This window comes from Ovis canadensis, chromosome 22 (genome assembly GCF_042477335.2).
Source record: "Ovis canadensis isolate MfBH-ARS-UI-01 breed Bighorn chromosome 22, ARS-UI_OviCan_v2, whole genome shotgun sequence".
In the NCBI taxonomy this organism is placed as follows: Eukaryota; Metazoa; Chordata; class Mammalia; order Artiodactyla; family Bovidae; genus Ovis; species Ovis canadensis.
In genome coordinates, this window is record NC_091266.1 from 55,857,173 (window position 1) to 55,881,327 (window position 24,155).

General features: G+C 47.3%; 1 protein-coding gene across 1 annotated transcript in view; it reads left to right on the forward strand.

Moving 5' to 3' along the window:
• The window catches only part of PLPP4 (phospholipid phosphatase 4), a 146,104-nt gene that overhangs the window by 118,804 nt on the left and 3,145 nt on the right, over window positions 1-24,155 (forward strand). The window contains exon 6 of the mRNA XM_069567997.1: window positions 14,433-14,603. Coding sequence (XP_069424098.1) covers window positions 14,433-14,603 — 171 coding nt within the window. The remainder of the gene's footprint in view (window positions 1-14,432; window positions 14,604-24,155) is intronic.

Sequence of the window (24,155 nt, forward strand, 5' to 3'; positions counted from 1 at the left end):
CTCTTAATGCCAGCTCATTTATAGCCTGTGGCTAAACCCAGTCTTCCTCCCATGTTTTTCCTCTCCTCTCACATGCCTATCACACTTATGGTGCCTCTGACATCAGAGGTGCAGGGGTTTCCACACCAAGCCACTCTCTGCAGGGTGTCCTACAGTTTCACTCATTTCCAACATCTCTGCCTGAAGAGTCTCAAATCCCATGGTAAAGGGTTCATCCCCGCCAGACTTCCCTTATTTAAGATGCCCTTCGCAGGTCCAGGTTGTCATTTGTACTTCTAATTCAGTTCAGTTCAGTTCAGTTCAGTCGCTCAGTCGTGTCCGACTCTTTGCGACCCCATGCATCACAGCACACCAGGCCTCTCTGTCCATCACCAACTCCCGGAGTTCACTCAGACTTATGTCCATCGACTCAGTGATGCCATCCAGCCATCTCATTCTCTGTCAGCCCCTTCTCCTCCTGCCCCCAATCCCTCCCAGCATTAGAATCTTTTCCAATGAGTCAACTCTTCGCATGAGGTGGCCAAAGTACTAGAGTTTCAGCTTTAGCATCATTCCTTCCCAGGGCTGATCTCCTTCAGAATGGACTGGTTGGATCTCCTTGCAGTCCAAGGGACTCTCAAGAGTCTTCTCCAACACCACATTTCAAAAGCATCAATTCTTTGGCGCTCAGCCTTCTTCATAGTCCAACTCTCACATCCATACATGACCGCAGGAAAAACCATAGCCTTGACTGGACGGACCTTAGTCGGCAAAGTAATGTCTCTGCTTTTGAATATGCCATCTAGGTTGGTCAGCTGCAGATCTGAGGTTCTCACGACCCCCTCCTCCAGTTTGATTCATTTGCTAGAGCAGTGCACAGAACTCAGGGAAACTCTTCCTGACATTTACCAGTCTATTAAGGGCTATGATATAGGATGCAGATGAACAGCCAGATAAGAAAGATAATAAGGTGAGGTCTGGGAGGGTCCTGGGCACAGGAAATTCTGTCCCCATGGAGTCAAGGCCATTCTTCTGGTATATGAATATGTTCACCAGCCTGTTCGCTCTCTGAATCTCATACCTTTGGGATTTTTGTGGAGGCTTCATCATGCAGGTCTGATCTATCATGAACTATGTTTACAGTCCCTCTCCCCTCTCTGGAGAATAGGAGATGAAAATTCTAAGCTTCTCATCATGGCTTGATCTTTCTGGACCAGCCCTGCTCCTGGAGACCACCCAGAGTCACCACAATAGAACAAAAGATGCTCCTCATACTCTTTTCAGGCTCCCCTGGTAGCTCAGTGATGAAGAACCCATATGCCAATGCTGGGTTGAGAAGAGCCCCTGGGGAAGGGAATGGCAACCCCCTCCAGTATTCTGGCCTGGAGAATCCCATGGACAGGGGAGCCTGGCTGGCTACAGTTCGTGGGGTCACAGAAGAGTCAGACACAACTTAGCGACTTAAGAGGGACAATATGCTCTTGTCATTCCTTGGGATTTTCAAGGATTTTAGGAGCTCTGTGCCATGAGCTATATTTCTATTATTTCTCACATTCCCTTCCTAATAAGGCTGGAAGCCTCAATCAAGGCTGCCAGGGGCACATTCGAAGGGTGTTCTCCCTGACAAATCACACTTGCAGGTGGTACACCATTTCACAAAAGGCAGATGCTATTGAGGCCACATCTTGAGAAGACAGCTGAGCAGGATCAGTCAGTGAAACTTCCAGGGTTTCTCCTGAAGACCATACACCCTGGGAAGAGGCTAATCAGATGAGCGTGTGTGTGCTGTGTCGCTTCAGTCATGTCCGACTCTTTGCGACCTTATGAACAGTAGCCCACCAGGCTCCTCTGTCCATGGAGAGTTCCCAGGCAAGAATACTGGAGTGGGTTTCCATGCCCTCCTCCAGGGGACCTTCCCAACCCAGGGACTGAACCCTTCTGCATTGGCAGGTGCATTCTTTACCACTAGCACCACCTGAGAAGTCCAATCAGATGAGTACCTTGGGCCAGTTAATGGCTACCTTTAGTTGTTTCTTTTTAGTTGTTTTTCAAATGTGTACATTACTATTCAAATCTCACCATCAAATTCATGTTCTGCTAAGGCAATCCATCGGAAGTAAAATAAAATGATTTTCCATTAAAATGTTATCTTTATCTGAATCCTGCCTCAGCTTTTATCGGCTCCTCTAATAGTGTTATGGAAAAAGGTAATCTCTCCCTTTTGAAGGTTTATTCTCATATTCATGTTTCAGGTCATTGTGGTGTATAATCAAGACTGAAAAAAACAAGAGTTGTCCTGGGGATTTAGACCTTCGGTAGATTAGGGGAGTGTGATATGCAAAACCACATTCCATCTTGGTGCCTGTTCTTACTTAGCTCTCTCTGGGGTGAGGAGTAACATTTATGATTCCTAATAAGAATTTTTCATCAAGCTGTAGGGGTGGATGGGGGAGAGACAAAGTGACTTCTGTCATTTAGAAATCCTTAATCCTCCTCATACAAAAAAGATCTTCACGACCCAGATAATCATGATGATGTGATCACTAATCTAGAGCCAGACATCTTGGAATGTGAAGTCAAATGGGCCTTAGAAAGCATCACTACAAACAAAGCTAGTGGAGGTGATGGAATTCCGGTTGAGCTATTTCAAATCCTGAAAGATGATGCTGTGAAAGTGCTGCACTCAATATGCCAGCAAATTTGGAAAACTCAGCAGTGGCCACAGGACTGGAAAAGGTCAGTTTTCATTCCAATCCCAAATAAAGGCAATGCCAAAGAATGCTCAAACTACCGCACAATTGCACTCATCTCACATGCTAGTAAAGTAATGCTCAAAATTCTCCAAGCCAGACTTCAGCAATATGTGAACCGTGAACTCCCTGATGTTCAAGCTGGTTTTAGAAAAGGCAGAGGAACCAGAGATCAAATTGCCAACATCTGCTGGATCATGGAAAAAGCAAGAGAGTTCCAGAAAAACATCTATTTCTGCTTTATTGACTATGCCAAAGCCTTTGACTGTGTGGATCACAATAAACTGTGGAAAATTCTGAGAGAGATGGGAATACCAGACCACCTAACCTGTCTCTTGAGAAATCTGTATGCAAGTCAGGAAGCAACAGTTAGAACTGGACATGGAACAACAGCCTGGTTTCAAATAGGAAAAGGAGTATGTCAAGACTGTATATTGTCACCCTGCTTATTTAACTTATATGCAGAGTACATCATGAGGAATGCTGGACTGGAAGAAACACAAGCTGGAATCAAGACTGACGGGAGAAATCTCAATAACCTCAGATATGCAGATGACACCACCCTTATGGCAGAAAGTGAAGAGGAGCTAAAAAGCCTCTTGATGAAAGTGAAAGAGGAAAGTGAAAAAGTTGGCTTAAAACTCAACATTCAGAAAACGAAGATCATGGCATCTAGTCCCATCACTTCATGGGAAATAGATGGGGAAACAGTGGAAACAGTGTCAGACTTTATTTTTGGGGGCTCCAAAATCACTGCAGATGGTGACTGCAGCCATGAAATTAAAAGATGCTTACTCCTTGGAAGAAAAGCTATGACCAACCTAGATAGTATATTCAAAAGCAGAGACATTACTTTGCCAACAAAGGTCCGTCTAGTCAAGGCTATGGTTTTTCCTGTGGTCATGTATGGATGTGAGAGTTGGACTGTGAAGAAGGCTGAGTGCCGAAGAATTGATGCGTTTGAACTGTGGTATTGGAAAAGACTCCTGAGGGTCCCTTGGACTGCAAGGAGATCCAACCAGTCCATTCTGAAGGAGATCAACCCTGGGATTTCTTTGGAAGGAATGATGCTAAAGCTGAAGCTCCAGTACTTTGGACACCTCATGCGAAGAGTTGACTCATTGGAAAAGACTCTGATGCTGGGAGAAATTGGGGGCAGGAGGAGAAAGGGACGACCCAGGATGAGATGGCTGGATGGCATCATGGACTCGATGGACATAAGTCTGAGTGAACTCCGGGAGATGGTGATGGACAGGGAGGACTGGCGTGCTGCGTTTCATGGGGTCACAAAGAGTCGGACACGACTGAGTGACTGAACTGAACTGAATCCTCCTCTGCTGAGCTTCTTCCCTTCCCAGGATTGGTACCTCTGCAGCTTGACAAAAGGACCGCCACCTTCTTCTCCCAAAGTCAGTTTCTTCCCTACCCCTCGTGTTTCCTCTGCACATTTTGTGCATTGTGTCTGAGTTGATTCTTTTTTCGTTTTTTTTCCAGAGCAAAATCCTCTTTGGGGATGCAAGCTGAGGTTATGCAAGGAGTTTACAGTCTGCTTTTCTCTGTTTGCACTTCCTGCCTCTGACGTTTGCTTTCAGACTAATTGCGAGCTTTCCCCTTCTTTCCCCATGGCTCATTCTCGAACAAGGCGGTGCGATCCTTTCCATCATGAGGTGGAAATCTTCTTCTGGCACAGGTAGCTGCAGAATCACGCTGCCTGAAACAGTGGGTGGAGGACACGACCTTTCGTGGCCATGTATGTCTTTCTTTCTCTAAGGAGCTTGGCCTCTTGCCAAAGTACTTGTTCGAGTGAAGTTATGTTTGTGAGTCACCATGTGTCGCTGACTTCTCCTCCCAGGCAGTGTGCTGGGTTCTAAGGCTTGAACAGTGACCTTGATTGTCACATGCCTACAGGGAGTATAAAACAAATAGGCAGCTAGAAGTGCTGTAAGTACAACCGTGCCAAGAAAATATGTGATTTTTTTGCTCTGTTTAGAAATAATTCAGTTTCTTTTTTTTCTTATTTTTTTTGCAAATTAATTTATTTATTTTAATGGGAGGCTAGTTACTTAATTCACAGTTTCTTAAGGACTGCATTAACCTTCAGTAGGTAATTTGACCTGAGCCTCCATTTCTCATCCATGTAACAGCCCGATAGCTATGACATTGTGTTTTCTGGGGATGCGGCGAAGCCAAGTTATGGAAGCTTCTAGTGCAGAGTCTGACAGAGGGGGGCTCTCCGTGCCTGATGGGCTTGTCCTCCTTCTGATGGAACACTCCTGGTACCTGCTCGAGTAGACAGTTTCCGCTTTCCTTCTTTTCTCATTCACTGAAATTGCTACTCCACCCACCCATTCTTCAGACTCCTAGAATTTCATGGCTTCCTTTTGTACAATGTTTTACATTGTTCCTCAGAAACTAGCCCAGATATCTCCGAGGTGGCTACCAGTCTGTGAACAACAGAGGAACCCCTGCTATGAAGGTTCCAGGAGAACTCTGGGGTCATTCTTATAGGAGAAGGGCAGGGAAGTGTGTGTATGTGTATGTGAGTGTATTTAAAAGAGACACACACACTCTCTGTGAATGTCTGGAGGGTGGGGTGTGATGAGGAAGAATTCAGCGGAAGCCCAGCTCACCTTCCTCCCACACGTTATCCTGACCCGGTGCGGTTGGAGCCTGACTCTAGCCCTTCTCCTCCCCCGGGCGCATCCCTGTCTTCTCTGTGAAACCTTCTCTGGTTATCGGGTCTTCAGCCATTCATTCAGTACGTGGGTTGCTGGAGCCTCTAGTGAGTGCAGGCTGAGAATCTAGTGGAAGGGGGAGAGATGCTGGACGGTCGCATGCATGACTGGAGTGGTGGTAAGTGTTACGAAGGCAGGTGCAGAAGGCACTCAGAGCCCATTACCCCTGCTGGTGGAGCTGGGGAAGACCTCTGAGGCAGTGTCACGTAAACCAAGCCTTGCAGGGAGGAGGAGAAGTTTGTTGGGCAGAAAAGGGAGGCTTATCAGTTTCCTTGGAGCCCCCAAGAGTACACACCATCTGGTCCAGTATTGATACCATCCTTCCTGTCACTAATTTGTTCATTCACTCATCTCGAGCACCGGTTTTTGATGTGGGGCATATAATGGCAACACACAGACGCCATCTTGGTGGTGTGGCCACGGAGCCAACCCGGAACTCACGTCCTTTCAGCTTTCTATGCGCGTTTGCTTGACTTCCTTTTCTGTGTTCTCAGATTCACTGCAGGGATGCAGCATGATTTTGAGGAAGAGCATAAGTAGAAGAAGCAGATGGAGGGGAAAGAGATGAGATTCTAACTTAGGGCTTAAGGAGTGCTGGACTCTTTGTCCAGTGTGCCCTGGACACTCTATCACTGGTGCTTTCAGTGGCTCTGTGGACACCTGTTGGCTTGTCCATTTTAGAGATGACAAGCCTGAGCTTCGGAAGTTAAGCACCTCACCCTAGGTCACATAGGTGGAAGGTTGGTGGTGGGGGGTCAGTGTGCCTACCTGGATCCATCCAGCTGCGCACAAGAGCGTTCCCACCTGTGCTCTGTCCCCATGCCACCCTTGCCTTGCTGTAGGGTCTCAATTCATTTGACATCTCTGGTGTTGCAGCCACTGGGTCTTCTTGGCTACCTGGTCCCCTCCAGTGGGTGAAAATGGTTCTTGCCATTCCTCTGGATCAGGTGGTTGAATGGTTTTCGCTTTAACAGCCTCAAACTCTGCCTTCCCCAAGGTGCTTAGGACCCATCCAGTCTCCTTGATCTCAGCAGATGGCTTTCAGCTCCTCAGCAGCAGAGCAATTCTTATTAACTCTTATGACTGATGGTACTGGAGTAAGTAATTCTACCGGAGGCTGTTGGGCATTCTGACTGTTCCTGGAATCACAGGCAACTTTACTGCATGGATGAATACTTTTAATCCTGCCTCCCCAACACCCTTGGATTATATCAATTGTAATGAAAGAAATCTTATTACAATTTCTTTGTAATTGTACCAAGAGGTATCATTGGTGTGATATTTAGAAAATTTCCCAGATTTTGAGAATTCTCTTCATTCCTACATCATAGTGAAATAATTTCTTTACTGCTGGATTAGAAAGGAGAGATTTAAAAAAAAATCATTGTGGTACTGAGTCTGTTCTATAATTTTTATCAAAACTTCCCCTTGAAATTATGATTCTGGTTCTATAGCTACATCAGAGGCTAATGATCTTCATTTCATTAGGAATAAATAACTGTCTTTCCTGTTCGGTTGAATGGTTTAGGCAATAGATGCCCTGTGGACCCACAGTCTCTCTAAGATTTGTAGCAATCTTCTCTCATACTTTTTTTGAAAGTGAAATCTCTTATTAACTTAGAATGTTAATAAATATAGCTTGTCATATAAAGAAAACAGAGTGAGCATCTTAGCTAGAATGAACTATGAATTAAGAAACTATGAATGAGAAACTAATCCTTTTAAGAAATTTGGGGCCAAAGGGATGTAAAAGTAGATGTCTACACGGTGAAACTTGGAATCATAGGAGACAAGCTACATGACGGGTCATGTGCCATTAGAATGGCCTCCTGGCTGTCTGGCCCTCTCATCAGAGAGCTTCAGGCACCTCCCGAGTAGAGTGGGAACAGTATCTCTGCTGGCTGTTCTCCCTGGGTCTGTAAATTGGTTCATTTTACCAGCTGAGATCATTTTACATCTGCTGAGAACCACAGGGGCTACAAAATGCTAAGAGGCTAGGAACCCAGCTCCAGAAATCTCTGTAAGTAAGCATGCAGTTATATAACTGAGGAGCTGCAGAGTACAAGAGTAGAGCTTAGGAAGACTTTTCTTTGAGGATGAAACTTTCTAGATCCAGGCAGAACTCAACAGCATCTGCAGAGCTGGCAGAGTTAGGAGAGCACCGAGCTAAGCCTGTTACAACTCCTTGTGAGCTCGTCCTCAAGACTGCTTTGTGAGTCGAGTGCTACTAAGCCCATTGTACAGATGAGGAAACTGAGGCCCCCAGCGATGAGCTCACATGGGAGAAGGTGGCACAGCTGAGTCCTGAAAGGTCTGCTTTTCTCAGCAGCACACAGTACTCCCTCCTGTTGAACTGAGTATTCAATCCCTGAATCTCCTGTGTCACTTAATTTGTTGGTTGCTCTTGGTTTAAGCAACACCAACTCTAAAGCTTTTCAAGTGCTTCTTTGCTCTAGTGTAGAGAGAAGGGATAAATCGATGTCCATCGCATTTAGCACAGACTTAGGGGGTCATTTAGACAGTGGACCACCAGCACTGGAAGCAGAATTTCAGTGATCTCAAGTTGGCAGCCCACTGACCCAACCCTGTTAGTACACAGATGAGTTTCATGTGGTCTGTACTGTATTCATTTTTGATGAATTGTTCACATTTAAATGGAGACATTTCTGATAAGTATCAGGGGTTCCCTCTGCTGCTAGAAGTTCAAAACTTCTGGGAGCACTGAGCCCGTGTAGCAGACACCAGCTTGAGCAGAGCGAAGGGGCTGCATCTTTAAATAGGCGAATATTCCTGCTTCCCCCAGTCCTCACCACTCTCAGTGTCTCCCAATGGCGAGGCCAGGTATTAGTTGCCATTTATCATCACAAATGAACCATTGAATTTTTTTCCGAAAGTATCTCTTGGATCTGAGTGTCTAGCAATAGAGGAGTAAGAGAAGACAGACCAAGAGGGCTTTCTGTTGCAAAACTGGTGACTCAACATCCAACTACTTAACTCATGCTCCCTATCTACCTGGCTCCCCCGGGTACGATGTGGTAGCCCCTTGTGGATCAGCCTCTTATTTTACAGAGCAAACTGAGGCCCAGAGTGGGAAAGAGACTTGCCTAGGATCACGCATTCAGTTAATGGCAGAGCCAGAATGGGAACCTGTACTCCACACTCCCAACAGCACCCCACTGCTTGTTAGGCGTCTGCAGGGGCTGACCAGGCATGCGTGTTCTGCATGCTTGGCTTTGGATGGTCTTGTTGAGATGTACTGGCAAACTCCTCAAAACACCCTTCAACATTAAAATTTATTCAGAGCCTTCCCTGGTGGTCCAGTGGTTAAGAATCCACCTGCCAACGCAGGGGACATGGGTTCGATCCCTGGTCCAGGAAGATCCCACACGCTACAAAGCAGCTAAGCCTGTGAGCCACAACTACTGAAGCCCCTGCATTCTAGAACCTGTGCTCCACAACAAGAGAAGCCACCTCAATGAGAAGCCAGAGCGTGGCAACTAGAGAGTAGCCCCCACTCACTGCAACTAGAGAAAGCCCGCATGCAGAATGAAGACACAGTTCAGCCAAAAATAAATTAATTAATTAAAAAAATTTATTCCACTACCCAGTATTGCCTTTCTTCCCCTTGGAGAAGAAAATACGTACTCTTTGAGCGTCACGTGAAAAATTTGTACAAATTACCTCATTAGAACGCAAGTCCATTTGTGGTATCAGGTATAATCAGTTTGGGGAAACTCATTATAATTAGAGTAAAAAATACAACCTCAAAAGCTGAGTCTGTCCCCCTGATTCTTACCTCATTTCTTTTTAAAGCCTTTTCTTTGGTGCCAGTTTTCTCATTTCTTGCAGTCGTTGGGGTCCAAACCTCTTTCACTTGGTTTAAAGTCAGCTGGGGAGGAAAAGGCAAAAGGACTTTATTTCACCCAAGTGTTTGTGTGTTGGAGAAGGCAATGGCACCCCACTCCAGTACTCTTGCCTGGAAATCCCCATGGGCAGGGGAGCCTGGTAGGCTGCAGTCCGTGTGGTCGCTACGAGTCGGACACGACTGAGCGACTCTCCTTTCACTTTTCACTTTCATGCACTGGAGAAGGAAATGGCAACCCACTCCGGTGTTCTTGCCTGGAGAATCCCAGGGACGGAGGAGCCTGGTGGGCTGCCGTCTATGGGGTCACACAGAGTCGGACACGACTGAAGTGACTTAGCAGTGTGTGTGTTAGTAGCTCAGTCCGACTCTTTGCCACCCCCTGGACTGTAGTCCGCCAAGCTCCTCTGTCCGTGGGATTCTCCAGGCAAGGATACTGGAGTGGGTTGCCACCTAAGCTGACTCAGTAAATAGACCTTTCTTGCAAAGGGAATGTTGTAAACCCATGACAGTTCATCTGTGTAGTCAGAGATGAGTCAGTAACTCCCTTTCAGAATCGCCAGGCGGGCAGATAGCCCTGTGCAGGCCACATGCCTAGCATCACCACCTGGACCAGCAACTTGTATTGTGAGATTTTGCTTATCGACTCTCATCAATGACAGTCAAGTGAGCCCCCAAAGTGCCAGAAACAGGTGGGGAAGCCACCCTGCTTCATCTGCTTCCTAGTTTAGAGGCTTCAAGAGTATTTTTACTTCTCACAGCCAGTGCAACAGAGAAATATTTACAATCAGCTCCTTCCTGCCAAGAAAACCAGCTACAGACTTTGAAAACAAGGGGCATATGCTCTTCCCTTGATCCATGTGAGTGCTTGTGTGTGTGTGTGTGTGTGTGTGTGTGCGTGCGTGTGTTCTAAACTCTGGAGAGCAAATAAACACGTTCTGAGCCCCCAGGAGAGGTCAACTCTCAGCTTTCTCTCATACCATCGTTGTGATCATATTTCTCTTGCTAATATTGTTAACGAAATATGAAGGCATTTATCATACTTTATCATCTCCATCTTCCAAAATGTCTGGTGCTCTGCCTGCATCTTTGAATGCTCAGTTTTATCTCCTAATCATGCTGGAAGCAGGGACCACGTTTCAGGGGGAAGACAGACCCTTGGAACAAATGTCATCTCCCTGCTGCTCACTAGCATACCAGCTTCTGTGGCCCTTCAGTGTCTCACATGCCCGTTTCTTTGAGAAGAGAAGAGGGTGTTGTTTGGCTCAGGTTGGAAAGCTTTTCTTTAAAAACCTTTCTGCTTTCTTTTTCTCCCAGTTGAACTTGAATCGAAGCTTTGAGAAGTCCCAGGATTTCAGAGCTGAAAGGCTCATGGGAGCATCTTGGTCCCAAACTGCCAGCCTCAAAGGAGGAGGGGGCAGAAAACTGCAGGATCCTATGAGTTCAGTATAGTTTGATAGAGCCTAATTCTCATGCAGTTGGTATTTGGGAAAACAGGAGTTTGGGCAAAGCACCTGAGCTGCCCATGGCTGGGCCAGAAGGAGGTGCCTCAGAAGCCCTTTGTCAAAGGACCACATGCTGGTTCAATAACTGTAGGAATATCAGTGAGAAAGTGACAAGCATAATGTTTAACATGGAATCAGAGTCTGTTGTGTCAGGCAGACAAGTAAGGACACACCGGGCTGCTTTAGACATGCTGCCCGGAGGACCAATACGATGTGCCGAAGGAGATCAGCTGCTGTAGGATGCCTACAGGATCTAAGCTGTTGAACTCAGCCTTTAAAATTCCTTTGAACCCCTCTTTCTTTTCCAAAAAGGTGGCTCAGCTGATAAAGGATCTGCCTGCAATTCAGGACTCCTGGGTTTGATCCCTGGGTTGGGAAGATCCCCTGGAGGAGGGAAAGGCTACCTACTCCAGTATTCTGGCCTAGAAGATTCCACGGACTATATAGTCCATGGGGTCGCAAAGAGTTGGACACGACTGAGTGACTTTCACTTCACTTCACTTCTTTTCCAAGAAGCAGATAACTCTCCATTTCGGAGGACCTGCAGCATGGGCCCCGCTGTGAGAGAGAGGATGTGCTTTGCTTGCTCTCCTTTGAGCCACAGCCCCCACTGTCGGAGCTAGCCAAATCTGAGTTTCTGGGGTCAGGGAGGTGACCCAGTGGAAGTCAAGGGTCTGGCCTTGGACCACATGCCCTAGGACTTGACCTTGGTGGGATTTTAGCAGCCCCTTCTCTTCTCCATCTTGTGAATCTTCCCAGAGGCTGCTGAGTCTGGACTCATCTATCTTAAAGTCTCCAAACCATTGTGTATGGGGACACATACAAATTCCTGCTCAACATCCACCCTATACTCCCTGACCTTGTTTTTAATATTGACAACTTGGCAACACCCAGGACTGCCTCTCTTCCGATTCAAATCTTGAAAACTTCCATCCATAACCCTGCAAAGCCTCAGGGCAGATCTTTTATGCTCATCACATTCAATGTACAGTCGTCCCTCAGTATCCTTCAGGGAATTGGGTCCAGGGCCCCTGTGGACACTGAAATCCATGGATGCTCAAGATCCTTATATAAATGGAGCGGCAGTAGTTAGGTGGGTAGACTGCTAGGCTGTCAGATTTGAACAAAGTTTGTCACTCCTCCCTTAAGAGTTCAGAAGGAGGCCAGTCCCCACCAGAGCCGAGGGCCCAGCCTCTTCTGCCCACTCTGATCCCTCAGGGCAGAGTGTGAATGGAGAGAAGGAACAGAGCGAAACGGATGAGGGTGGGGAATTAAGAGCCACTTGCCAGGATGGTGCCCAAATGGGGCTGCTTTGGAAGACGCTATAAACCATTTATCAATAATACCTTTCACCATGGCAAACAATTTAGAACTGGCCTGGGCAATGCAGTTTTGCACAGAGTTTTACTTTAAACAGAATATTCAGTGTATATTGGCACTGCTTTACTGTTTGAGTACAAATCATTATTCAAAAATATTTAATTGCTTCATTTTTATTCCTGAGATAAACCTGGCTTAATATTGGTTTATTAATAAAAAACAAAACCAAGCAATCCTCTGTTACCTTGTTTAATCTGATTGTTGAAAAAGTTCTGCTTTGGCATAAGCTTGTGTTCATAGTTGGGGAACCCTATTTAAGAAGACACATTATTATCAGATAATTCCTTAAAACGGCAGGTTATTCATCTGTATGTACTATAGCCATGATTATAATGAACTTGCAGCTGAGAGTCCCGCTTCTTCACCTAACATTGCGTCCTAAGTATTGTCTGTAGTGCTACATTTGTCGTTGTTCAGTTGCTCAGTCATGTCCGACTCTTTGCGACCCCATGGACTGCAGCCCACCAGGCTTCCCTGTCCTTCACCATCTTCCAGGATGTGCTCAAATTCATGTCCACTGAGTCGGTGATGCCATCCAACCATCTCATCCTCTGTCCTCCCCTTCTCTTTCTGCCTTCAACCGTTCTCACTGTCAGTGTCTTTTCCAGTGAGTCGACTCTTCACATCCGGTGGCCGAAGTATTGGAGTTTCACCTTTCAGCATCGGTCCTTCCAATGAACATTCAGAGGTGATTTCCTTTAGGACGGACTGGTGTGATCTCCTTCACATAGTCAGAGTATTTTCCATGGCTGCATCATAATTCGTTGAGTGGAAATAATCTAGTTCTTTATCTTTACTTTTTTCCCCATAATTACATAATAATTTTAAGCCAAATATCTTCTAGATATCCCCATGGTTTTTTATTATTTCCTGAAGATGGACTCTCAGACACATCATAGCAAGAGGATGAATGTTCTGTAGGCCAGGCCTTCTCAGACTTCAAGGTGCATATAGCTCACTTGTGGATCTTGTGAAAGGGGGTTCTAACTTAGTATATCTGGGGCAGGTCTGAGGTTCTGTATTCATGACTAACTCATTGGTGCTGAGGCTGCTGCTCAGGCTTCAGACAGTCTGTTAAAGTCCTCGATACCCTAGCTTTAGCCCCATTCTACCAATTCTATCAAATCACTGTGTAGGCTGGTTGCCTAGGAGCCCTGCCCCTCAGGAGTATTTTCTGATCAAGAGGAGAGTTTTGAGTAGGCTTGTGTCCAGAGGAGGTGGGAGCTGTAGCCCCTTCCCTCAAGAGAAGCATCTAAACCCTGGCTACCATTACAATCACCTGAGGAGTACACACACACACACACACACACACACACACACACACACACGTGTGTGTGTGCACCATTAGGGTTCACTCCAGACTAGTGCAAAGAGAAGGTTTGATAATGAGGTCTGACTATGAGTATTTTTGAAAATTTCCCAGGTTTTAAAGGTGATTTCTGAGTGTAGCCCGGGGTTGAGCACTGTTGTTTGAAGTCCATAGAAGACTCACCTTAAATCTCACTGACTTCAACTGTGTATTAAACCTGACTAGATGAAAAGCTCAGGGCTTACCTACTCCACCTGACTGCACACTTTTGACAGTGGATCCAATGCAGCTATGAGTTTCATTTGCAGTTCTAAAAACTAATAACCATAATTTCTGAGAGAAGATAAGAAATTTGTCACCACTGGCTTCTCTGCCAAGCCCACTTTTCCATAGCACTTGCTGGTCCCATCTTCCTGAGCTAAAACTTGCCAAGCTAAAACTCCCTTTCTTTCCCTCACTTTTCAAAGCTAAGCTGTCATCAGTCATTTGTCCTGCAGGCATTTTTATTCATATAGAACTCCAAACACAGTATTAAAACTCTCTGTTAGCACAACCGTGACCCTCAACCAGTCCGTGAGCCCCTTGAGAGCAGAGACAGCCTCTGAATCAAGTTTTAATTTCCCCTACCTTGAACAATGCCTGTCTAGCACACAGTAGCTACCCCTCAAATCATTGTTGAATGAATGAGATTGAGTAGATTTTGATCACATGCAAGCCTGAAGGGCTTTCTCATTGTTGAAACCTTCGTACCAGCATGGTTCTAGCAAGAGCACAGATTGCAGAGATGATGTCTGGTGCCAACATGGTCTTGACCCTGGAGGTGTTGCAAGAGGCAGCCAGGATGCTCAGGGTGCCCTGTGTCCCTGCCGCTTCCCACCTGCAAGGGTAACACCTGCTGTTTGTCTTTGGCAGTTGCCTTTTCAGGCCTCGGCTTCACAACGTTCTACTTGGCTGGCAAGCTGCACTGCTTCACCGAGAGTGGGCGGGGGAAGAGCTGGCGGCTCTGTGCTGCCATCCTGCCCCTGTACTGTGCCATGATGATCGCCCTGTCCCGCATGTGTGACTACAAGCATCACTGGCAAGGTGAGTCCCTGCCCCGGGCCCGCCCGGTCCACATGCCGTCTGCCACTCTCGTGCAGGGATGGGGGGATACTTGCACCTACGGGGGGAGAAGTAAGTGCCTGCTGTGAGAAACTAGAGTTCGCTGAAGTGACAGAGCAGACACAGTTTTAAAGAAGATGCACCTGTTCAGGTGAGCTCCGGCCTTTCTGGGAACAGAATCAGAGCTCCTCCCATTCCTTCCTGCTCAACTAGGCAGCTCGAGTCTTACCAGGAAGGCAGGACCTCAGTCATAAACTCAGATGTGACTTCCCTGCTGGATCCCTTGCCTCTGTTCTCAGATTTGGTGCCAAGCAGTGGTTGGCTCCTATAGCATCCACCCTGTAAAGGTGTATTTCTCACCAGTGATGCTCTTCCAGAAGAGGTTTCCAGCCCAAGGATGATTGCCAGCAGCCACTGCAGGGCTGGGTGAGGCTCACCTGTATGTTTTAGCCCTAGGGTGTCTGTGCCAAGTCAGAATAACATAGGACAAGTGAGGGGCTTGTTCTTGGAATAAAGCAAAACCATGCCATGCCCCTCTGCAGATCAGCTGCAGCTTTCAGCTTGCCTAAACCACAGCAGCATCTGCCACGGCAAGAAAGGGAGCAGAGACAGAGGCAGTGTCCACAGAAGGGGTGCCCTCCAGGAGAGCAGGGCTTAGGGCTGTGTTTCCCAGAATCCAATACTCAGATCACTTTGATCAGGCCACTCCAAGCTAGGAATTGGACTCTTGAGGGTGGGTTCGGAGTGAAAGCCAGAAGTGTGCATTGTTAGCAAAGCAGTCCATTAATTCTGATAAAGTCTGAGAAGCACCATGGAGAGTTCCACTATGTCAGTTTTCAGCAAACACAGTGCATGCAGTGTGCCTAATCCTAATCTGGCTTCCCTGGATGAATGGCCTTCCATGGTCTGTCTGTGGCCGGCCCTTCCTCTTCCTTTCCTGTCCTCCTGCCATCCCCGGGGCTCATTCCCCTCTGCCCCCTTTCTGACCACCCTCTTCTCATCTCTACCCAGGTGTTTGTCCCAGTGGTAGTGAGGCAGTGGTTGAGGCCAGAGGTGAGGGGAGCTCCTGGTTGGAGGTGACTTCGCCCCATCTTCTCCAGGGGCCTTCTGCTACTTCTCTGGCTTCAGCTTCACTTTCCACCCTCCTGAAACTCATACGCTGGGTGTCATGAGCTTCCAGCAGCAGCTTCAACCTGGGGGTGAAGGGTCTGGGGGAAAAGGAGGCTGATGTATGGCCTAGACAGGTGGAGGCATCAAGGAGGTTTGAGGCCCTGCTGATGGGGGTGGTCAGTAGAGGCCTATTGGGCTGCACCCTGAGCCTTCCCTTGTTCTCTGCTTTTATCAGTGACTTGGATGAAGTTCTGGATAATGAGGCCACACAATGGGGTGGGGGGTAGGGCAGGAAGAGAATTGCTGAGCCAACAGAGCAAGGGCAGACCCATTGCACCCTTGGAACTAGGAATATTTTCCAACAGAATCATGGTGGCGCATATGATTAGAGCATTTCCCCATAAGGACTGTTATGGGCTGGATGGCATTTCATGAACTGCTTCTCATTTATCCCTTGTAAACTGTAGTTTCTTCTTTTGAACATGGGAACAATAATCCCTCAACATTTCCCAGAGCCATTTCATAGACTAAATGAAATAATGGATCTGAGTGTACTTTGTAAATGAAAGCGTGTTGCACGACTGTGAATCGATATTGAAGTTGCTTAGTGCATCATTTCTAAAGAAGGATGTGTTGTGCCTCCCAAGCCACTGATTTTGAAGTGGACATGCTTTTGGCACATGGTCCATTTGTAAGCTCTGAATCCCTGGTTTCCACTTTTATTCCTCCACATTGGATCTGAGAAATGACGAAGGATTTCAGAGTTGATATTTCGGCTTCATCCTGGAAGATAGTAAGAACCTTTGTGTAGTGGTCTTGTCCTGCAAACCTAGGAAGAGAGGTTGGCCTGTCTTAAATGCTCTTTTGTTACTATTGATCTGTGGTTGGTGCATCATGAAAGGATGAAGACTCACAGTTCTTGGCTTTGGGGAGATGCTGGACTTGATGCAGCTGGTGCCCCCAAGCCCTGCTGGCAGCGGAGCTTCATGCCCATCCTATCCAACTGGCACAGAAGGGAACTTAGAGCAGTAGGGGGAGAATACTAATGCTCTGTGAGCTGATGGGAAAGCAAAGCAAGAGAATTTATGATCAGTGATGTGCAGGGCTGTACTCTGGGGGCAGGGAGGGGCAAGCCAAAATTGCATCATGGTAGACCCATCCTGCAGCCCAAACTGAGTGTGCCTGAGTGGGTTACAGGTCACGGATGTGGCCCAGCTGCTCATTCAGCTGTGCCATAACCTGTTCAGCTTGTACCCCGGAGTTAGCCAGGAGCAGAGTGTGCTTTTCCTTGGATCCTCTAATGGGCCCTGAGTTGGGCTCATTTTATCTGAATTCCCCTTTAGGAGATCATCTGTCCTTGTCTATACCAGTGGTCTCAATGGGGAGCAACAGAACCTTCTAGGGGACATTTAGCAATGTCTGGGGACACCTTCACAGATGGGATGGTGGGAGTAGTGGTGACTACTGGCATCTAGTGGGTAGAGGCCAGGGATGCTCTTTAACATCGAACAGTGTGCAAGATAGCACCTCCTCCACCAGGAAGACTTCTCAGCTCCAAACATCTATGGCTGAGGTTGAGAGAGCCCAACCTACAGTACCTCTCAGGCTTCCCAGGTGGTGCTAGGGGTAAAGCAACCACCTGCCAATGCAGGAGACGTAAGAGACACAGGTTCAATCCCTGGGTTGGGAAGATCCCCTGGAGGAGGGCATGGTGACCCACTCCAGTATTCTTGCCTGTAGAATCCCATGGACAGAGGAGCCTGGTGGGCTATAGTCCATAGGATTGGACAGAATTGGACACAACTGAAGTGACTAAGTGCACACACACACGCACACGCACACACCATCTCAGCTCCATCTTTCTTTCCCTTATTGCACCTTAAGAGCAGCAGCATTCAACGAGTGGAAAATTTTATTTGTTCAACACTCACTTATTAAAGCAGTAATCAAGGAGGCTGCAGAGGTTTGCAGCTTGGATAAAAGGTAGCCGATGAGGCCCTTGGCTGCTGTGTGGGAGGGTGTTGGAGGCAGAATGCTTGGCTGAGATTAACGAGGTGTTGTTTGTTGGTGGACTGAGCTGCCCGGTGACCATGGGCGGGGGCTTTCCATCATGATAAAAATTCATGGGGAGACCCCTAGGCAGCAGCACAACCTGAAAACCTCTCATTATAGACTTTAGTTAACAACATTAATATTATGAGATTTTTATGACTCCATTTCAATTTTGATTTAAGCAACTGTGTCTAATGTGGAAGTATATCCAATTACTCGATTACATATTCATATCCAGTAAATAACCCATAATCTCAAATGCTTTGCTCTGTTCATTATCATGGTTATCAGCATCCTTCCGGTCTTCTCTCCCTTCCCAGCTCCACTCCGCACAAGTCTGTTGTTTATGAAGTGAGGAACATGGAGGGCACAGGCCATGGTCTAGAGGGGCAGTAAGAGACGTAGCAGGGCTTCTTCACAAATAAAACCGCTGGATGGATTATAAATCTTTCTGTGGCTGAAGTTCTCCTTGTGTCTGTGACATGCTGGCTTTTGGGTCAGCTGGAAGCTAAAGAGTCCCTGGGTGATGTCAATGCTTCACAAAGAGGCTTACCCTTGTGATTAACCGTGTGTTTTTAGCATTAAAACTTGTAGAATTCCCATGCTGGGGGGACCATCTATGGAGAAAAATGCACAGAAAGAACAGAGCACCTCCCTGAAGCGTCTTCTGCCTCGGTTCATAGTCTCGTGGGTTTATGGTTCCTGTCAGTGGATGGTCAGAGCCGGAAGTGGCTGAATGGACATAACAAGCCCCTTCTGCCCTCAGATCCTTGTATCTGGATCCAGTGTTTCCTTATGTGACTCCAGTTTGCAAGTAACCTTCTAACCAACACTGATTCTCTAACCATAGCTCATTTTAAGCAGCCCTGGGTGCCTCAGGTAGTGCTTCGTCATAAGAAAGGGCACCTAGGTCTGAATGTAATCCAGAGAAACAAGTCTCAAGGGAGGAAGCAGTCCTTTGTTCCCACCCAGCCTGAGGCCAGGACGCGTCCTTGTCGGTCACAGACACCATGTTTGACTGGCCTGAAAATTCCAAGATGGTGCCACAGCTTTTGCCAGGTTTCCTGACTTGGCCACAAAGGGTCTGTGATGTGCAATGAGTTCGGGTGTAGTTTCTGGTCTCTGCACATGGGGTGTTTGAGGATGAGGGCACTGGAGAAGGGAATGGCAACCCACTGCAGTATCCTTGCCTGGAAAACCCCATGGACAGAGGAGCCTGGGGAATACAGTCCATGGGGTCATCTGAGCAACGTAGCGAGCGCCTTGCACCTACCTACCTGAACCACACTAAAAAGCCAGGCAGAGTCTGCTCCCTCCTCACACAGTCCCATTCATCCCCCAACACACACACAGTTGAGGGACACACTGCTTACCAGTCCTCCCTGGGCTTCCAGAAACAATCTCTAGATTTTCTGAATGAAGTGACTTGAAAAGGAGACTTTGGAACGATATCATGCTTCCCACCAAAACCCACCAGCCTTACATAGAACAGGAGCGCTAAGTTCCTCCCTCCAAGATCCTCCTTCCCAGGTGAACTGATCTCATCTCTTTCTCCTTCCACGATTGGCTGCCCGTGTCGTGTGTCTGCATTCACATTTATCATCAGCTGCCAAATGCTCCTTGGGGCCTGGGACCTCTGGGCCTTGGCTGCTCATGAATCCACCCATCTCTACCACCATACCTGGGGCATCCCTGCGGAGGGCTTGAGCAGGCCCAGGCCACTCCCTTTGTGGGGTCAGAATGCACTAAACAGGATGGGCACTTCCTGGATGGGCCGGTGGTTAAGAATCCGCTTTCCAGTGCAGAGGATGCAGGTTAGATCCCTAGTTAGAGAACTAAGATCCCACATGCCATGGGGCAACTAAGCCCGAGTGCCACAGCTGCTGAGCCCATGTGCCTCAGCTGGATAGAAGCTCACCCACCACATGAATATCCCACATGCAGCAACTGGGACCCGATGCAGCCAAATAAGTAAACATTAAAAAAAAAATCCACTGGGCAGAGAGCATTGGGCCTTGAGACGCTTTCTCAGCCAGGCCCCCTGCCCTCTGCCCTGGCCTCCTGCATTGCTTAGTTCCCAGGGAAGACAGGTGTTGGCTGCTCCCAAGTCTCTTGACAACTTGGCTTCGCTTAACAGTGCTTTCTGCTGTTGACTTTCTGTTCAAAGTAATTCCAGAAGCCACCTTCCTTTGCCCACTGTAGTCCAGACCACCATCTCCTGCTGCCTGGGTTATTGCAGAAGCCCTGCTACCGTCTCCCCTCCTTTCTCCTCTGCCCCTCACACTGCAGCCAGGAAGAGCCTTTAAACCCTGTCACGTGTGGTGCCTGCTCCTCTGCCCCTGGGGACCCCTTGTGTGCATCAGCATCAAAGCCCAGGTCCTACAGCAACTATGAGACCTGGTCCTGCAATCCCTGCTTCTCTGATGGTGTTCTGCACTGCCGCTCCTTGCTCATGCCGGTGCTTTCCCACCCCAGGGCCTTTGCACTGGCTATCTCCAGTGCCCAGAATGCACTTCTCTCAGATGTGTGTATGGCTCCTTCCCTTCCCTCCTCCTGATCTTAGCTCAAGTGAGGCTGTCTTATAGTGGACACTCTGTTGAAATCGCAGCCCAGACCCCACACTCTCTGTGGTGTTCACCTTGCTCATCTACCACCTTCTGACAAACCCAGTCATTTCTTACGTGCATGCTCGGTCATTTCAGTCATGTCCAGCTTTTTGCGACCCTAGGAATGTAGCCCGCCAGGCTCCTCTGTCTATGGGATTCTCCAGGCAAGAATTCTGGAGTGGGTTGTTGTGCCCTCCTCCAGGGGATCTTCCTGATCCAGGGATTGAACACATGTCTCCTGCATTGCAGGCAAATTCTTTACCACTGAGCCACTGGGAAAGCCCCAGTCATTTCTTAGGTATCGGTTATTGTCTGTTCTTATCCACTTGAACAGGAGTCTGCACACTTCCTCTGTAAAGGGTCAGAGAGTCACTATCCTGGGCTTTATGCGGGCCATATGGTCCCTATGGTAACTGCTCGAGTTGGTGATGGTGGTGAGACACCAGCCTATAAATGAATGGCTGGCATAGTTTGTTGCTGTCTGTACTAGAATCTACTCTCCCTGTGGGGAAGGATTTGTGTCTCTTTTGCTGGTATGGCACATAGTAGGTGCTTGTGTTAGTTTCCCAGGTTCCACAAACCGAATAGAAGAATAGAAGTTGTCTCATGGTTCTGGAGGCCAGAAGCCCAAGGTCAAGGTGTTGGTGGCCCCTCTCCCTCTGACATCTGCACGGGAAAGAGCTTTCCTTGCGTCTTGCAGCTGATCAGCCCCAGATAGTTCTCGGCTTCTGCAAGCATAATTCCAGTCTCTGCCTCTGTCTTCACATAGCATTTCCCTTGAGCTTCTTCATGTCATCTTCCCTCTGTGTGTATCTGTCTCTGTGTTCAAATTTCCCCTTTCTGTCAGCACACCAGTCAGATTAGAGCCCATTCTACTGATCTCATCTGGGTTTGATTATCTCTGTACGGATTCTATATCCAAATATGGTTACATTCTGAGGTACTGAGGTTTAGGACTTCAGGGTAACTTTTGGAGGAACAATTCTTAATGCTTAACAGTGCTCAGTACATAAGTGTGGAATGCAGGAATTAATAATTTTGGTTAAACCATGTTCCTTTCTTACTAATTTAATTTTCTCTATGCACTGGTTTTACTAAAATTATGCTTATGCTTTGTAAGTTCTTTTCAAAAATGAGCCAAAAAGTAAACTTCCAAAACCATCCACTCACTCATTCAGTATGTCTCTTGTACCTGTGTGCCAGGCATATTCTCCAATGGAGGCACAGTATTGAGGCAGATAGACTTGGTGCTGCCCTGCCAGCTTACAGTGTAGCAGGGAGATTGTGCATTCTCTGTGCTAAGTAAGTTCTTTTATAGAAGCTCAAAGTCACAAAAATGGGATATGTTATTAGTAGTAGAATAAAAAGAACAGAAACAATCATGTGAGGTTGTTGAGTTTTCCAGAAATGGTCTTTACCCTAGGGTCTTGGGTCATAAAGCCTAAGGCATACAAGATCCCAAGTAAGCCAGCTGAGTGATGTTGGATGTTGCCATGGCAACAGGGAGGGATGTGTTCCTCCCGGGGGCCTGATAGCACATGATCAGAACACTTTCTGCTTGTTGATTCCGGAGCTGAGTACTGGCACCTCAATAGGCCAGACTCCATGAGATCCTTTCCTGCCCTTCAACCTCATGAGAAGGGGTTGAGGTCATGCTCGTTTTCCAGGTAAGGATTGAAATACAGGTCACCTGATTCAAAGTCTAACCCTCTTTCTACTACCATTGGAGCCCTCTAGGTATTGATTTTAACCTCCCCCTTCAAATAGCTTTTTTGAGGTGTAATTCATAACTCATAATGCATAAATTTGCCCTTTTAAAGTGTGCAATTAAATGGTTTTTAGTATATTCAGAGCTGTGCAGCCATCACCACTGTCTAATTCCAGAAAATCATATTGGCCACCGCAGCCCCCGGCAACCACAAATCTACTTTCTTTCTCTATGGATTTCCATCTTCTGGACATTGCATATTCCTAGCCTCACATAATATGTGGCCTTTTGTGTCTTGTGGTGTCTATTCTTTAGTGCATCTTGTAAATGTTGTTCAGGGCCTCTCAACATTTACTGAATAATAACTGCTGGGCTGGGCTTCCGAGTGGTTCAGTGGTAAAGAATCAGCCTGCCAAGCAGGAGACCCAAGTTCAATCCCTGGGTTGGGAAGATCCCCTGGTGGAGGAAATGGCAACGAACTCCAGTATTCTGGCCATGAAATCCCATGGACAGAGGAGCCTGGCGTGCTACAGTTCGTGGGGCCGCAAAGAGTCAGACACAACTTAGTGCCTGCATATACACACATGCACGCAACTGCTGGGCTCTGGGGAAATGAAGATGAGGCACTCAAGGGGCAGTTAACACTGACAGGCAGATGTGAGCTGGGAGGTGCACAGACAACAGCCTAGAGAGCTAGCGGAGCCCCTGGTCCTCAACAGAGCCCCAAAGGGACATGGGAAACCATCTTCTCCAGCCCACACCAGAAGCCTGGTCAGTTTATATCCTATAAAACTATAAAGACACACCTCTCTGGGAGAAGATGGTCCACTTCTTTCAGTTTCTCAAACTGGCCACGGCCCTTCCTTCCTCTGCCTGGAAGACTGCCGTGCCATCCCTGCCTCCACTTCCTACCCGACTGGTTTGCACCTGCTCATCCTGCAGGGCTGACCGTGGGTCTTGTCCTCAGTAAAACTCCCCCGATCCAGACAAGCCAAACCACTCTCCTGGCTGAATCTCACAGACCTGCCTTCTCCTTCCCGGCGCTCACCACAGCTGCTGCTCACTGGTAAGACTCTCACTTCTCAGTGTCCATCTTAGCCCCTAGGACTGGGAACACATCTCTTTTGTTCAGCCTCGTGTTCTGGTACTGGGCATCACTCCTGACACCTGATCTCCTTGCGAAATATGTAATGGATAAATGACATCGATGCTGAGTGAGGAGACCACAGCTTGTGTACTCTGGGGACACGAAGATCCACACACTCCCCCTCTGAGTCCTCCAGTCCCATGCGACCGTATTTGGGGTGAAGTCAATCCCAAGCAATTTTTTCCCTAACAAGGCCTGCTTGCCTCCTGCCTGCTTTTCTCCAAGCACATGCTCTACGGGATGGGAATGGGATTTCATCAAGTGGCACTTAATGACAATCTCTCTCTTTAAGTAAGTCATTTTTAAAATCTTATTCACCATCTTTGTGATAAACAAAGCCCTGAATAACTGCTGAGAAGTCACCTTTGCTAGACCTTCCGTAGCGCTAGTTGCTTCTAATAACTATGGTGGCACCTACAATACCACTTTTAACTCATTCCATTAAGCGGGAAAACAGCATTGGCAGCAGCCACATGCTCTGGCTTGCTGCCACATCAGTAAGTTTGGGGAACGTACATTCCGAATGATTTGATATCTTTTGGTCCATGATGTACCTTATGCATGTGACAAGTGCCTTGTCACAGAAAATAAAAGTCAAGTGCCATTATTTATAGGTTTCGCTGTGTGGTCTGTTCAATAGTCAGTGACTCAAACACAGATGTCCTGGGTCATTTCAGATACTCATAAAAGTAACACCCCGTGGGCCTATTCTCTGGGGTTATTAGAAAAACAAAACAATGGTGTGTCTCTTTAAGACTTTGTGAATGAAAAAGCCTGGCACATTTCCTAGCACGGGCTCCTGCCCACAGGTGGTGTGAAGTTTCTCAATTTGAGGAACTTGGTTTAATCACATTAATTATGCCTCATGACCCCACGGAGGAATTCATAGTAGTTATTACTTTCCAATTTCT